We start from the raw sequence: 17,358 nt of genomic DNA, 5'->3' as shown, positions 1-17,358 counted from the left end.
CCTCCGTACTTCACTATTGGCACTACACATGATGGCTGGTAATGTTCTCCAGGTATTCGCCAAACCCAAGTTTTCACTTCACGTTACCGACAGTACCTTGAGCAGCTTAAGAAGGGTTTAAATGTCTTTCATGGATTTGTTACTCAGGCAACATCCAATGACTAGTCTACATTTCCATTCCCCGAATGCTCCTGACTGACCCATTCTACTAGTACAGCTTCTCTACTTGTAACACAATTGGTGGGTCTACTGCTCCTGACATCCAATGGTCTGTTTTGCATTACATAGGGGAGTCCGAATACTTTTGATTAGATAGTGTAGCTGTAGCATTGAGCAGCTGATACCCAAAGAAACGAGACTGGAGCAATACTAAGCGTGATGCCATTCAGAGCTAACTAGTACAAAATTTACACACACTCACATGTACATGTTCAAAGACCTGCATAGCTACATTAACTTCACAAGCTATATTGAATCGGTGCTGCAGCCTGACTGGTTCTAACACAGGTACGTTTACTGCATTATTTATATTCCATCCATGACTTTTCATTGTCATATTTAGTGGTGAATTATTTTCATTGCAAGTTGTATGTTTATAAGTTCACACATTGAAAGTTTCAGGATGAAGTACTGAACTATCAAACTGAAATTAAGGTGTCTTTAAAAATACAATGGACTATAAATCTAAAATTTGTGCAACATTCTGATGACATGTTTAAACTCTGAGCAATAAATTAAGAAACACCCTTGTGTGCATGCATTTTTAGTTTCCAATTCTACTTTCAATTCTTTTGAAAAAGAATGTGTTGTCTTTATAGCTTAGTCTTACTTCTTTACTAGCAAGTTGAGCTATCACATCATTAAAAGAAAATTCTTGAGTACTGCTTGAGAGTTTGGGATCGGTACCAGGTCGGATTGAAGGAAGACGCTGAAGCAATTCAGAGATGGGCTACTAGATTTGTTACCCATAGGTTTGAAAAACATGTAAGTGTTACAGAGATACCTCAGGAATTCAAATGGGAATTCCTGGAGGCAAGGTGATGTTCTTTTTGTGAAACACTATTGAGAAAATTTAGAGAATCGGCATCTGAAGCCAACTACCAAATGATTCTATGGCCACCAACATAAGCGTAAAGGCAACGAAGTTTGGATACAAGAGATCAGGGCTCACACGGATGCATATAGGCAGTCCTTTCCCATCACTCTATTCACTATATTTGGGACTGCAACAGGAAATAAAATGACTAGTAGTGGTACAGGGTACCCTCCACCAAATACTGTAAGATGGCTTACAGAGTATCTGTAGACGTAGATGTGAAAGAGAATAACTGTGAGAAAAAAAACAAACACACACACTCACACACACGCGCGCACACGCGTGCGAGTGAGTGAGTGAGTGAGTGAGTGAGTGAGTGAGTGAGTGACGCGCGCGAGTAAGTAAGTAAGTGAGTGAGTGAGTGAGTGAGTGAGTGAGTGAGTGAGTGAGAGAGAGAGCTTACCATGCATCATTCGACCTCTTCCTCTGTTGAAGCCACGATAGCCGCCTCTCCCAACTGGAGGCCCATCCCGGTCCACTTCATAGTGTGATGTCCGTGATCCTTAAGAGGGGAAAAGAATACTGTTTAACTGAAATGCTTATGCAGATTTAAATTTGCACATTCTATTAAGGACAAATTTCTCAACAATATATATAGCAATACAAATAAACTAACTATTGTTAAACAATTATATAAAACCACACACACAGACACACACATTTTAAAAATATGTTTCAATATTCTGAAAACCACAACACAAATTACAGCTAGTTACTAAATCCTTTCTTTTATTTTGTCCTGGTTACTGTATCTTTAAAATACTTAAAATCTAAAACATGGCCAATGATTTTCACCAACATCATCGTCATAGTATTAGTCTGACTGCCTGAAATGTTATATCAACCTCTGTTGACAGGAAAGAGAGGGAGATTTCTTGAAAGACGGAATGGTCAATAAAGAATGGCCATCTGTACAGATTGGTCTGTCAGAAAGCATCAAAACACAAAAGCTACTACAGAGGTAGACCCACAAACACATCAACATCAGTTCTCTGCAAGCCACCTTCTGTACCACTATTACTTCTCCCCTTTCCTTTCATTGCAAATTGTTCACAGAACATCTGCCTTGTACGAGCTCAAACTTCTGTAATTTTCCAGTCAATGTCTTTGTGAGATTTATGTAGAAGCAAGTAATGTGTTCTTTTACCATCCTCGGAATGTAGCTCTCAGAATGTTACAGTAAACTACTCCATGATACAAGCCGTCTATTGTACTGCCTACATGGACCAGGATGAGCATTTCTCTGATTCCCTGTACCAACCAAATAAACCAGAGAAAATAAGTTATCATACTCTTATTTTGATTGCCTCTCAATCCTTAGTAATCCTATCTAACAAGTGCTCATGCTGACGATTAAACGCAACTGGTCAAATAATGGATTTGAAACCCTCCCACAATAATGATGTCCATAATTTCCAAGCATCTGCAAAAGAATATTTTCCCAAACTGAAAGAATGCTGATGAGCAAGCTACATGAAGATGTTTACGAATGCTCCACATCACATTACTTACTGTCAAGTACTATAAGAACTCGGATACCTGTAACATTTCTGGTAGAATTACATGCCAGAAGATCCAGGAAACAACCAGAATTGAAAGTATTAAATTTATTCAAACCTATGATGAAATAGTGTGTCCATAACAAACATAACCTTAACATAACCACCACCTATGTGACAAAAGTACCAAGTCATAGCCTCTCATCAAAGTAGAGTTAAATGGATTTAAAATGTGTTTTCTTTATTCAGATGTAACGTTGATCAGTTGTAGAATTTTGGAACACGCATTATGTTCGAGTATAATGACTTTTCTGGAGACTAGAAATCTACTCTGTAGGAAACAGCATGGGTTTCGAAAAAGACGATCGTGCGAAACCCAGCTCGCGCTATTCGTCCACGAGACTCAGAGGGCCACAGACAAGGGTTCCCAGGTAGATGTCGTGTTTCTTGACTTCCGAAAGGCGTTTGTTCATTAAACGACTGTGGGGAACTGTATCAAAATAAGAGCATATGGACTATCATACCAATTTTGTGATTGGATTGAAGAGTTCCTAGATAACAGAACGCAGCATGTCATTCTCAATGGAGAGAAGTCTTCCAAAGTAAGAGTGTTTTCGGGTGTGCCGCAGGGGAGTGTCTTAGGACCATTGCTATTCACAATATAAATAAATGATCTTGTGGATAACATTGGAAGATCACTGGGTCTTTTTGTGGATGACTCTCTACTATATCAAAAGGTTGTAACAATGGAAAATTGCTACAATATAGCAGGTCAGCAACTGGCAGCAGTTAATTCCATAAATTAGCTGGGAGTAGGAATTAGGAGCAATTAAAAATGGAATGACCATATAAAATTAACTGTCGGTAAAGCAGATGCTAGACAGATTCATTGGAAGAATCTTAAGGTACCAGGTAGGGTTGATAGGAGGGGGAGGGGGGGGGGGGGGGGAGAGAGAGAGAGAGAGAGAGAGAGAGAGAGAGAGAGAGAGAGAGAGAGAGAGAGAGAGAGAGAAAGTCCAACGGAGAGCAGCGTGCTTCGTTACAGAATCATTTAGTAATTTTGAAAGCATTAGGGAATGATAGATAAACTCAAGTGGAAGACTCTGCAAGGGAGACACTCAGTAGCTTGGTACGGGCTTTTGTTGAAGTTTCGAGAACATACCTTCACCGAGGAATCAAGCAGTATATTGCTCCTTACTATGTATCTCTCACGAAGAGATCATGAGAATAAAATCAGAGAGATTAGAGCCCACACAGAGGCATACCGACAATCTTTCTTTCCATGAACAATATGAGATTGGAATAGAAGGGAGACCCGATAGAGGTACTCGAGGTACCCCGCGCCACACACTGTCAGGTGGCTTGCTGAATATGGATGTAGATGGTGTTCTCTCCTTATCTAGTTCAGCTGGTGTATGAAACACAACTAAAACCTTTTAACATAAAAGTAAAAGGAACAAATTTTTTGTCGCATCCTGAAATAATTTTGTGTGAAATGGTGAGGGGTGGGGCAGGGGTGGGGGGGCCTTCAGTGGCAGTATTTTTTATCTTAACAAATTTTATTGATGCACAGACATTCAACTTTCTTAAAAATATTTTCGTAAGCATACGATGTACACTGAAATTCTATATACATATTGCTGCTTTTTGAGGAAAATCTGGTCTCATCTTAAAATTAAGAATTCCATCAGTGAACATAGTAGCCACCAATTGCTCTACAACCACATACATGATTTGGTGCTACACAAGGCCTTCAAAGTGAGGAACTTTGTAGATTCCATAGCTATTTATGGCACAAATCCTGTGATTGACAACAAGTTTTTTTTTTAACAATCAATAATGAACTTTATACGCCAATCACCTCATTACAAATTTATACAAGCATTCATTTTAAAGTCTTCATTATTTTGAGAAGCTCTTAGGGAAGGCAGAAAACCTTCTGTTCAAGTATTTTCCATAAATGTTAAACTAGCACAATATCCACCATCAATGATACTACGTTTGACTGAATTATATTGAAACAGATGCATGCACTGATACTTTCTGCTGTTCTGATGATTATATTGTGTCTTGGCACGTTAAGTCTCACGCAACAAGAACACAAATTTGACTAAATCTAGATTTTGTCATATATGTTGTTATTTTGTGTGGTGGCATCGTCAATGTATAGTCCCACATATTATTTGAGGTTGTTGTCGTCATAGTCATCATCATCATCTTCTTCTTCTTCTTCTTCTTCTTCTTCTTCTTCTTCTTCTTCTTCAGCCTCAACACTGGTTTGATGCAGCTCTCCATGCAACTCTATCCTGTGCAAGCCTCTTCATCACTAACTACTGCAACCTCCAGCCTATCAAACCTGCTTACTGTATTCTTCTCTCAGTCTCCCTCTACAGTTCCTCCTACCCCCCCCCCCCCCCCCCCCCCATCCAACATGAACACTAACCTCCAATACTAAAGTGATTATCCACTATGTCTCCACTGTGTGTCCCATCAATCTGTCCCTTCTTGCAGTCTATTATGCCACAAATAACATTGTCCCCCAGTTCAGCACCACCTCATTGGTTGTATGATCTACCCATCCTATCTCCAGAATTCTTCTGTAACAGAAAATTTTAGAAGCTTGTATTCTCTAATTGGCTTATATCATACACATTTCACTACCTATAAAGCTACACTTGTGACAAAAAACTTCAGAAAATTCATCCTGGCTTTCCAATTGTTAGATAAACATTCTTAACACTTAACCATCAGTTACTTTGCTGTCCAAGTGGTTTAACCCATCTACCACTTTTAATCTTTCATTTCCTAATCTAATTCCCTCAGTATCACCTGATTTTAATTTGACTAACATTCTGTTATCCTTGTTTTGCTTTCGTTGATGTTCATCTCATATCCTCCTTTTAAGACCCTGTTTCCTTCCGCTCAACTGCTCTTCCAAATCCTTTGCTGTGTCTCGATAAAATTACAATGTCACTGGCAAACCTCAAAGTTTTTATTTCTTCTCCCTGGACTTTAATTCTGAAGATACAAACACTGTTGACCTTTCACATAAAAAAAATGATGCGGTTTGTCCACCAAAGTTTTGCATCAATGTACACACCCAGAAATTTAGAGCTACCAGTTTCTTTTATAGAGACATTAATACATATTTACAATGGTATGGTGAACAGCTTGTTTTAAATGCCAAAAACAGAGATTTGTTGACATTCACCTTGAGGCCCTGACCATTGAGGTACTTCATAATTTATGTTACCCCACTAGTGACAAAATAGTCTAGCTCCTTATATTCTCTGATATAGAATACAATTGAGATGTCCTTTGCATAGCTTATAATATCAAAGTTAATGAGTTGTGCAATGTTGTTAATATTTATGGGGAAAAGCAGGGACCGAGGATTGAGGCCTGAGGTACATCATCTATTACTGTTTCAATGGTGCATTGAAAGTTCATTATCAAGTAATTTGTATGTTGGTTTAGTGAAACGCTTAGGATTCTACCAGTGTGTAGCTAGAAGATACATGGATGGATCCCTGAAATGGAATAGTTTCTTTCTTTTTTAATTTTTTTAAATAATTAATTTTTACTGTGTCAAGAGCTTTTGGCAGGTCTCAAAACATACCTGAAGGACACATCCCCTGCTCGAATAAGCAATACAGTTCACAGAAGAACTGTGTAGCTGCTGTGGCTGTGCTTAGCTCATTTCGGAAGTCATGCCGACTATCTCTAAGCAGTTTGTGTTTCGTGAAAAAGGCACTAAGCTGGGACAAGCTAACACATTTGTATATCTTACTAAATATGGGAATTGGTGATATCAGCCAGCAGTTAGAATATCTTGGTTACTTCCTTTCTATACACTGGTTTGACAACACTCATTTTTAGAAGAGTTGGATACATGTTTTCTTTAATATTGTAATCAATTAATCATGTAGGTAAGAGGTTTTGAGATGTCTTTTAGGCACATTTAAGCACAGCTTAGTAACTGCACTCCATATGCTATCCCAACCACAAGAATTTATCTTTTTTCTTTTCTTTTCTTTTAAGAATGTATATTACCTTGCATATTTCCTGGTCATTCAGCTCCATAACTTCAAACTCTTTACAATGCTTGAGGTGACATGAGATCTCAACCTGTGTATCTACAACACAAGTTAGTTGATCAGTAGTAGAAATGAAATAGTTATTAAAAATACTACACATAGTATTAGAGTTTTTCACACTGTTTCCAACATTATTCCTCATTTCAAATGGTTCCATGTTCATCTCTCCTTATAATGCAGGTTTAGTTCATCTATATTCTGCCCGAGTCTGATCAGACTTGAGAGTTTAAGTCAAGAGTTACTTCCATTTGGTAGTGTTTAACTACATTCTGGATTTCTCTGAAACGGCAGTAATAGTCATAATGTCTCAACAAGGTTGGAAAGAATCTATCCCATTCATTGTTATATGCTGTCCGCCCTGATAGCTGAGTGGTCAGCGCGACAGACTGTCAATCCAAAGGGCCCGAGTTCGATTCCCGGCTGGGTCGGAGATTTTCTCCACTCAGGGACTGGGTGTTGAGTTGTCCTAATCATTATCATTTCATCCCCATCGACGCACAAGTCGCCGAAGTGGTGTCAAATCGAAAGACTTGCACCAGGCGAACGGTCTACCTGACGGGAGGCCCTGGTCACACGACATTTCATTTCATTTTCATTGTTATACGCTTTCACTCAGTATACAGAATCCCATTTCTAAATCCCATTTCTCCTCTGGTAGTTAATGACATTAACATATTATCGATTCGAAGTTCGTCTCTGCTGAACAACCTTTCTTATTTTTGGTCCAGTTGAATTTACGTGTTCTATCACCTGACAAAAGATGTCACAATCAAGATACTATAATTTTCCTTATCTATAACATTTCTGCTGATAAAGCATAACCTACTCTAGTGGAGCACGTACCTGTTACTCTAGTGTCTGAGCTTACTTCATTAAAAAGATTTTACGAGATTAATGTATCAGTGAGCTTTAATAGCTGCCAATTCAAATACACTTAAAGTCACGAGATATAGTACCATCATTAGGAACAGTGTCATTTAAACAGGTCTTTTTTTGTGTTGTGTTAAAAAAATTCTTGAACTGCTGCAGCAAAACCCTGCATCTATGGACCTATTTTTTAGGAAATTCTACTATTAACAAATATTTCCATTCATCCTGGCAAAACTAACATAAGAACAATGTTATTTTTCCCCACTTTTAACGAACCTCACTTTATCCCCTTAAAAACAGAAGTTTTACAAATGTTTTGTAAACTGAAAAATCAGTTTCTAAGTGGTTCATAACATTTTTGAGTGAGTTTCTAATCTCTTTACATTTCGTTTCACACAAGCTGTCATTTTTGTCAAAAGACATAATAAATGGTTCCACCAGTCAATACTTATGTGGATTGTAGTCAATAACTTGATTTCCTTCACAGCAATACTGGCAGATGTGTTGAAAGAATCAGAAATGAATATCAATGCAGTTCGGGTCATGTGATGTGATGTCACAGTCACTGAGTCTACAAATTACGAAGCACAAAAAGTGTAGTTATTCGTTTACTGAATGATCAAAGTTATCGATTTTACTTTTATGGAATTATGGCCTGCAAACATTAAAAGGCAATCATGGCAAACAAATATGATTTAGTGCCACCTGCATGTGTAGCATATTCAAAAATAAGGAAGCATTCTTAAATGATGTAACTAATCATTCCTACCCCCCCCCCCCCAATGAACCATGGACCTTGCCGTTGGTGGGGAGGCTTGCCTGCCTCAGCAATACAGATAGCCGTACCGTAGGTACAACCACAACGGAGGGGTACCTGTTGAGAGGCCAGACAAATGTGTGGTTCCTGAAGAGGGGCAGCAGCCTCTTCAGTAGTTGCAAGGGCACCAGTCTGGATGATTGACTGATCTGGCCTTAAAACAATAACCAAAACGGCCTTGCTGTGCTGGTACTGCGAATGGCTGAAAGCAAGGGGCAACTACGGCCGTAATTTTTCCCGAGGGCATGCAGCTTTACTGTATGATTAAATGATGATGGCGTCCTCTTAGGTAAAATATTCCGGAGGTAAAATAGTACCCCATTCGGATCTCCGGGCGGGGACTACTCAAGAGGATGTCGTTATCAGGAGAAAGAAAACTGGCGTTCTACGGATCAGAGTGTGGAATGTCAGATCCCTTAATCGGGCAGGTAGGTTAGAAAATTTAAAAACGGAAATGGATAGGTTTGGTGGCAGGAGGAACAAGACCTCTAGTCAGGTGACTACAGGGTTATAAACACAAAATCAAATAGGGGTAATGCAGGAGTAGGTTTAATAATGAATAAAAAAATAGGGGTAATGCAGGAGTAGGTTTAATAATGAATAAAAAAATAGGGGTGCGGGTAAGCTACTACAAACAACATAGTGAATGCATTATTGTGGTCAAGATAGATACGAAGCCCACACCTACTACAGTAGTACATGTTTATATGCCAACTAGCTCTGCAGATGACGAAGAAATTTAAGAAATGTATGATGAAATAAAAGAAATTATTCAGATAGTGAAGGGAGATGAAAATTTAATGTCATGGGTGACTGGAATCCAAGTGTAGGAAAAGCGAGAGAAGGAAACGTAGTAGGTGGATATGGATTGGGGCTAAGAAATGAAAGAGGAAGCCGCCTGGTAGAATTTTGCACAGAGCACAACTTAGTCATAGCTAACACTTGGTTTAAGAATCATGAAAGAAGGTTGTATACATGGAAGAACCCTGGAGATACTAAAAGGTATCAGATAGATTATATAAAGGTAAGACAGAGATTTAGGAACCAGGTTTTAAATTGTAAGACATTTCCAGTGGCAGATGTGGATTCTGGCCACAATCTTGTGGTTATGACCTGTAGATTAAAACTGAAGAAACTGCAAAAAGGTGGGAACTTAAGGAGATGGGAACTGGATAAACTGAAAGAACCAGAGGTTGTACAGAGTTTCAGGGCGAGCATAATGGAACAATTGTCAGGAATGGGGCAAAGGAACGCAGTAGAAGAAGAATGCGTAGCTTTGAGGGATGAAGTAATGAGAGCAGCAGAGGATCAAGTAGGTAAAAAGACGAGGGCTAGTAGAAATCCTTGGGTAACAGAAGAAATATTGAATTTAATTGATGAAAGGAGAAAATATAAAAATGCAATAAATGAAGCAGGCAAAAAGGAATACAAACGCCTCAAAAATGAGATCAACAGGAAGTGCAAAATGGCTAAGCAAGGATGGCTAGAGGACAAATGTAAGGATGTAGAGGCACATTTCACTAGGGGTAAGATAGATACTGCCTACAGGAAAATTAAAGAGACTTTTGGAGATAAGAGAACCACTTGTATGAACATCAAGAGCTCAGATGGAAACCCAGTTCTAAGCGAAGAAGGGAAACCAGAAAGGTGGAAGGAGTATATAGAGAGTCTCTACAAGGGCGATGTACTTGAGGACAATATTATGGAAATGGAAGAGGATGTAGATGAAGATGAAATGGGAGATACGATACTGCGTGAAGAGTTTGACAGAGCACTGAAAGACCTGAGTCCAAACAAGGCCCCCGGAGTAGACAAAATTCCATTGGAACTACTGACGACCTTGGGAGAGCCAGTCCTGACAAAACTCTATCATCTGGTGAGCAAGATGTATGAAACAGGCGAAATACTCTCAGACTTCAAGAAGAATATAATAATTCCAATCCCAAAGAAAGCAGGTGTTGACAGATGTGAAAATTACCGAACAATCAGTTTAATAAGCCATAGCTGCAAAATACTAACACGAATTCTTTACAGACGAATGGAAAAACTAGTAGAAGCCAACCTCGAGGAAGAATAGTTTGGATTTCGTAGAAACACTGGAACACGTGAGGCAATACTTTCTAGCATTTGTAGACTTAGAGAAAGCTTTTGACAATGTTGACTGGAATACTCTCTTTCAAATTCTGATGGTGGCAGGGGTAAAATACAGGAAGCGACAGGCTATTTACAATTTGTACAGAAACCAGATGGCAGTTATAAGAGTCGAGGGGCATGAAAGGGAAGCAGTGGTTGGGAAGGGAGTGAGACAGGGTTGTAGCCTCTCCCCTATGTTATTCAATCTGTATATTGAGCAAGCAGTGAAGAAAACAAAAGAAAAATTCGGAGTAGGTATTAAAATCCATGGAGAAGAAATAAAAACTTTGAGGTTCGCCGATGACATTGTAATTCTGTCAGAGACAGCAAAGGAGTTGGAAGAGCAGTTGAATGGAATGGACAGTGTCTTGAGAGGAGTATATAAGATGAACATCAACAAAAGCAACACGACGATAATGGAATGTAGTCGAATTAAGTCTGGTGATGCTGAGGGAATTAGATTAGGAAATGAGACACTTAAAGTAGTAAAGGAGTTTTGCTATTTGGGGAGCAAAATAACTGATGATGGTTGAAGTAGGGAGGATATAAAATGTACACTGGCAATGGCAAGGAAAGCATTTCTGAAGAGGAGAAATTTGTTAACATTGAGTATAGATTTAAGTATCAGGAAGTCGTTTCTGAAAGTATTTGTATGGAGTGTGGCCATGTATGGAAGTGAAACATGGACGATAAATAGTTTGGACAAGAAGAGAACAGAAGCTTTCGAAATGTGGTGCTACAGAAGAATACTGAAGATTAGATGGGTAGATCACATAACTAATGAGGAAGTATTCAATAGGATTGGGTAGAAGAGAAGTTTGTGGCACAACTTGACCAGAAGAAGGGATCGGTTGATAGGACATGTTCTGAGGCATCAAGGGATCAGCAATTTAGTATTGCAGGGCAGTGTGGAGGGTAAAAATCATAGAGGGAGACCAAGAGATGAATACACTAAGCAGATTCAGAAGGATGTAGGTTGCAGTAGGTACTGGGAGATGATGAAGCTTGCACAGGATAGAGTAGCACGGAGAGCTGCATCAAACCAGTCTCGGGACTGAAGACCACCACAACAACAACAATCATTCCTATGGATCCAAATGGGAAGAACAGTCTGTTGCCTACATTCAGAGATGTGAAGAATATTTTGCTAATGTAGTTTCGAAGAATAATTTGCTAATGTAGTTTTGAGGACTGAGAAGAGGAATTATTCCTGTAAGTGGAAACAAACTGCAAGAGAAAGTTCATAAAATTGAAACTGAAAATTTCAGTGGATCGAATGGTTGGCTGAATCGTTTTAGAAAACTATCATAATCTATCATTTCGAAGTGTAAATGGAGAAACTGGGGCTCTCGTCAAAGTGTAAACTATTGGTACAAAATTACATTTCCGTGATTGATACGGGAATGTGACCCCAGGTACATTTTCAACAATGATGAAAACTAGCACCTTTCATAATTTACTATCGTTAAGGAAGAAAAATACCACAGAGGTAAAAAAAAGTAAAGAAAAGGTGACGACTCTACTACATGTAAATAGTGATGGAAATCAGAAGTTGCTGCCACCGTTAATGCCCAGGTGTTTCCAAAACATAAAAATGCTATTTTGTACTGATGAGAATGGCAGCAGATCCTGGAGACGTCAAAAAATGCAAGTTATTTGCAGCTTGTAGGTATCAGCATGATAGACTTTGTTAAAGCCACTACGCTTATGTCTGATACTGCCTGGAGTTCTATAACAGGAGGTCTGTAACAAACAGAATCCCTTAACTCGTTTCACAAAGGATGGCTGTGATATATGACTTGCTGCTAAAGACAACACGGTTTCAGAAGATGGATGGAGTAGCAAAACTGATATTTCCCAAAATTTAATATTCAATGACATCGTTATGATGCTGATATCCTGACTTCCATACCAGAGTCTGATTCAAGTGAAATGCTTACCAAGGAACAGGTGTAGGAGATGGTAGTAACAATGAGGAAGACAAAGAAAAGAAGCATGTTGCATCACATTTTGCTGCTGCTGTGCAAGCAACTGGAACTCTGAGTAATATCTTTTCCTCTTTTAATGTGGATTAATTAATTCCAAGTTATATCAACCAGCTGGAGCAACAACTTCTTTCATTACAATATGCTGGAAGAAGAAAGCAAACATGACTCTTTCTTTAAAAAAAAAAAAAAAAAATAAAGGACATGGGTTGCAAAAAGTATAGTAATTGTACATTTGCTGCATATAAGTTTGTGGCTCACAATAATGGTAATTTTGTAATCAAACAGTGCTTATATCACCTAAACATGCTTTAACTATGATCTCCACTGCTGTTTTACTGAATATGTCTCCTACACAAATTGCCACACCACTGTCTTTATGACAATGCCTGAAACAACTGCACTAATAAGCAACTTTCCGCTCTATTATTTCACTAGATTTTAGACCATGTTCAGTTACTACCAACAGATGTGGTGAGTGTTCCTCCGAACATTAAAATTCATTACATTTCAGAGTGTTATCCCTTCTTGTTGATTTACTACTTTGCATGAATCACTTTTATGCAAGTTAAAATTTTTATACAAATTATGTTAACTGGGGCTTTAGTACTGTGTTGAAATGACTTTTTACTTATTTCATAGTCTGGTTTTCTTCACATGAACAGTACTGAGCACATCTCAACTACTCCCACAAACATCAGATGTCTGCTTGTGTGTGTGTGTGTGTGTGTGTGTGTGTGTGTGTGTGTGAGCGCGCGCGCGCTCGCGCGCGAGTATATCCCTATCCTTTTTTCCTCCCTAAGGTAAGTTTTTCCGCTCCCAGGATTGGAATGACTCCTTACCCTCTCCCTTAAAACCCACATCCTTTCGTCTTTCCCTCTCCTTCCCTCTTTCCTGAAAAAGCAACCATTGGTTGCGGAAGCTAGAAATTTTGTGTGTGTGTGTTTGTGTGTTATTTTATTGTGCCTGTCTACCGGCACTTTCCCGCTTGGTAAGTCTTGGAATCTTTGTTTTTAATATATTTTTCCCATGTGGAAGTTTCTTTCTATTTTATTTACATCATGTTTATGATGATAACATTCATCTTAAATTTTTCAGGAAGTTTGAATAAAAATGTCTTAAGTCACAATTTTTTCGTGTTCTACTAAATTACACCCAATACAGTTACATTCACTGCTGCAAAATATGGATAACATTGAATTAAATAATTTCACAATAAGTTTCTTAAATACTGCACAGGGTTTCCCTCCTTTCGTTTTTATATACACTGTTACTACCATCTACTATGATAAGATACTCGTATTTTTTAACTGAGTTGACTCTGTTATGATACTCCCCACTAACACAATTAACATGGCACCAGTGTTAACTTACCCAATGTTTTGAGGGTATATTTTCATAAATGTGTGTAATGGAGCCTTTCCTATGGCTGTTGGCATACAATAGGAGTTTTCTGGTGCACCTTTGCAGCAGGAAGTTCCTTTACTAACCATTGTTTTCAGAATGATTTAATTATCTGGCACAAACACAATTATTTTGAACATAATTACCTGTTTTGGTTGACATCAGCCACCCTCCAAATATGAAACACAGGCTGTGATTCAGTCCCACCACTGCAGAAACCACACTCACTCAGTGGTGGGGCTTTTCATCAGAAATAAACATGACTGTGCCATTTAATTAAATTATTTTCATAACAATCAATCACTCTGGTCTCCAGCTCAATGGTGCTGTCATTCTTTACAAAATACCATTATTCATTCATTAGTTCTGTAGATCTCAAAATTTCGTATTTTCTTGCACATTTAAATTTCTGCTGATATTCATTCAACAATGAAAAATGAATTGTTTGTTACACTGTGCAATAAAAGGAATCAATTTGATTTCAACGTAAATTTAAATAAACAATGTCTGTCATTTATCACTGTCTTCCACAAGCAAATTCACAAACAAAACTGAAAACCTATTTTAATTTTTCAAATTGAAAAATATTTAAAAGATATAGAACTGCTTTACCTGATTCATGAGGAAATGGTGCTGAACCATGTTCAAAATTAGGTGGTGGAACACGAGGAGGGAAACCACTGGAAAAAAAAAAGAAGTAACTCACACACCAATAAAAATTCCAATATACATACAATTTACAATATACAAAAACCATGAAAGAATATCTAGCTCCTCAAATATCATAACAACTGCAAAATGCTCTCTAGTAAGCTTTGTTTGTCAGTGGAAATAATACCTGTTTGTGCATATCACTCTCACCTTAACCCACTTCTACAAAGTGTTATCTTTACTTTGGTTTCCTTTTCTCTTTCTCTTCCCCAAATATTTGACATAATTTCCACGAACAGGTTAACCGTATGACACTAGCTTCAGAAACTGGACAAAATTGTAATATGGGCTTGTCTGAGACACGCGCACACACACACACACACACACACACATACACACACACACACACACACACATACACATTTAATGTCCAGACATAGCATAAGCAATGGTAATGGAAAGGTGACACAGGAAACTAACTGTGTCCTTTTAAAGGAAACACCTTGGTGCCTGGTTTAAGCGATTTTGGGAATTCATGGAAAACCTAAAATAAATCAATCAGAAATCCAGCCGAGCGAGGTGGCGCAGTGGTTAGCACACTGGACTCGCATTCGGGAGGACGACGGTTCAATCCCGCTTCCGGCCATCCTGATTTAGGTTTTCAGTGATTTCCCTAAATTGCTCCAGGCAAATGCCGGGATTGTTCCTTTGAAAGGGCACGGCCGACTTCCTTCCCTAATGCGATGAGACCGATGACCTTGCTGTTTGGTCTCTTCCCCCACCCAATCCAATCCAATCCAATCAGAAATCCAGGGTGGAATAACTACAATATTATGAAAAGAATAGGTTACTACATACCATATACAGGAGATGTTGAGTTGCAGATGGTCACAACAAAAAGACTCCTATACAGCTCAGTTTTGAGCCAAAAGGCCATGTTCTGAAGTACAAAGCACAATTCATACACATTCATACAAGCACAACTCACACACTGGTGACCAATGTCTCTGGCTGCTGCAGCCACTGTCATTCTATTGCACCAGTAGTATGATCATTCTGGTGTAGCGCGAACGCCACAGAACCTCAGATATCTTTAACCATACATCATTAATCTATAACTGTCATCACCTACTTACTATATTCTGCATTTCCCAATATTCATATATTTATCAATTTCATCACATTTACTGAAGAAAAGCAATAGTAAAATTATTTTGTTCATCTTATTCCATTTACACTTGCAAATTTTATTGCTATATTCTACTCCTGTAACTCTTTCAGATTGGCTACACTGTATGTCATTGAATTACAAAAATTAAAAAAAAGAACTTGCCTAAGAGTATTACTGGAAAGAAAAATATTAAGTAATAGAACACTAAGTACAATTATAGAAAATTTGGTGAATAATATGCCAGTTACCCTCAAAATACCTTACATGCCATAGTTAAGTGTCAAAACTGTGAGACTATAGAGGTGTACTGGATACTAGTAATTTTGAAGTAAAAGATACTCTAACAAATTAGTTTTAAAACGCCGATGAAAATACAACCATAAATGAATTTCAATTGCTGCAACAGGTTATCCCGTCACAGCAAATAGAGGGACTTGCATCCATGCAACTGATAGTCAAATTTTTAATAGTTATAGGCATCCACAATCACACATCCCTAAAATGCTCTATGAAGCTAGTCTCTGCTACTTTATCTAAAATGGGAATATTTGACTACTAAGAGACTCACAAATTAAAAATGTGTAAGAGACTGTGCATGTGGTACGGCTTCTTTTGTCTGGGCTTCATGTAAGAGTCTATATTTAATATGGACAAGTTATGGATGTGTGTAGGATTGGAGGAAGGGAGGGTGGGGGTCGGTGTGGAAGGGGGGATTGTTCAAGTCCCTCCCACCCTTTTGCCATGTCTAAAATTAAAAAATCTACATCTACAGTAGAAACATACTTTGTACACCAATGTGAATGCATAGCTGATAGTACTTAGAATTTTGCCACTTGGGGGGGGGGGGGGGGTCTTCTTGTTCCACTCATATATGTAGCATGAGAAGAATGTCTTCTTAAATGTGACTGTGTGCACTGTATTTAGTCTAATCTTGTCATTGGAGGGTCCACTGTAGCAATACTTAGAGGACAGAAATATATTTCTATATTTTTTCAACTTTTACTGCTTCCTAAAACTTCATAAGCAGGCTTCTCAGGGTAATGGCATCTATCTTCAGCTATGACAATTCAAGTTTGTCACAATTTTTGTGATACTCTCTCATGAGGAAAACAAACATGTGACCATTCATGCTGCTCTTTTTGTTACATTTGACATCCCCTTTTAGTCTCGCACAATTGAGCAATATTCTGAGACAGGATGCAAAATCTTTCCTGCAACCTATTCCTTTACTTATTTCAGTATAACAACCAGATATTTTAAAACCTTCTCAATTAAAACTGATGTAGAAGATGACAAATGAGAAAATAATGTAATACACCTACTAACAACTCCATAAATAATACTCATACCCAACACAAAATATTACCACTGATAAATATCTTAAAATAAACTCCAAAATCAACATGCATTTACTCAACCAGGAATTGCTAACTAGAATTTCTACACAAGGTGCACCCATTGTAAATACAACAATCTGTTTGTACTATCTTCACATATACAGGCATTCAAAGATCGACATTGGAATCATCAAGAAAGGGTGTCCATGCTCAGTATAATCCATAATGAGAATATTAGAACAAGATGCAGCAGAGTTGATCAAAACAACAAACAACAAAACCAGTTCCTCCTATTTCA

General features: G+C 38.2%; 1 protein-coding gene across 10 annotated transcripts in view; it reads right to left on the bottom strand.

Moving 5' to 3' along the window:
- LOC126335556 (E3 ubiquitin-protein ligase RBBP6) overlaps positions 1-17,358 on the bottom strand; it is a 356,043-nt gene that overhangs the window by 172,879 nt on the left and 165,806 nt on the right. For all 10 annotated transcript variants that reach the window (XM_049998961.1, XM_049998967.1, XM_049998969.1 and 7 more), the window contains 2 exons: positions 14,514-14,581; positions 1,500-1,598 (listed from right to left, as the gene is read on the bottom strand). In XM_049998961.1, coding sequence (XP_049854918.1) covers positions 1,500-1,598; positions 14,514-14,581 — 167 coding nt within the window. The remainder of the gene's footprint in view (positions 1-1,499; positions 1,599-14,513; positions 14,582-17,358) is intronic.

Source organism: Schistocerca gregaria, chromosome 2 (genome assembly GCF_023897955.1).
Source record: "Schistocerca gregaria isolate iqSchGreg1 chromosome 2, iqSchGreg1.2, whole genome shotgun sequence".
In the NCBI taxonomy this organism is placed as follows: Eukaryota; Metazoa; Arthropoda; class Insecta; order Orthoptera; family Acrididae; genus Schistocerca; species Schistocerca gregaria.
The sequence above is the reverse complement of the archived record's forward strand: the minus strand, read 5'-3'. Positions and strand labels throughout refer to the sequence as shown.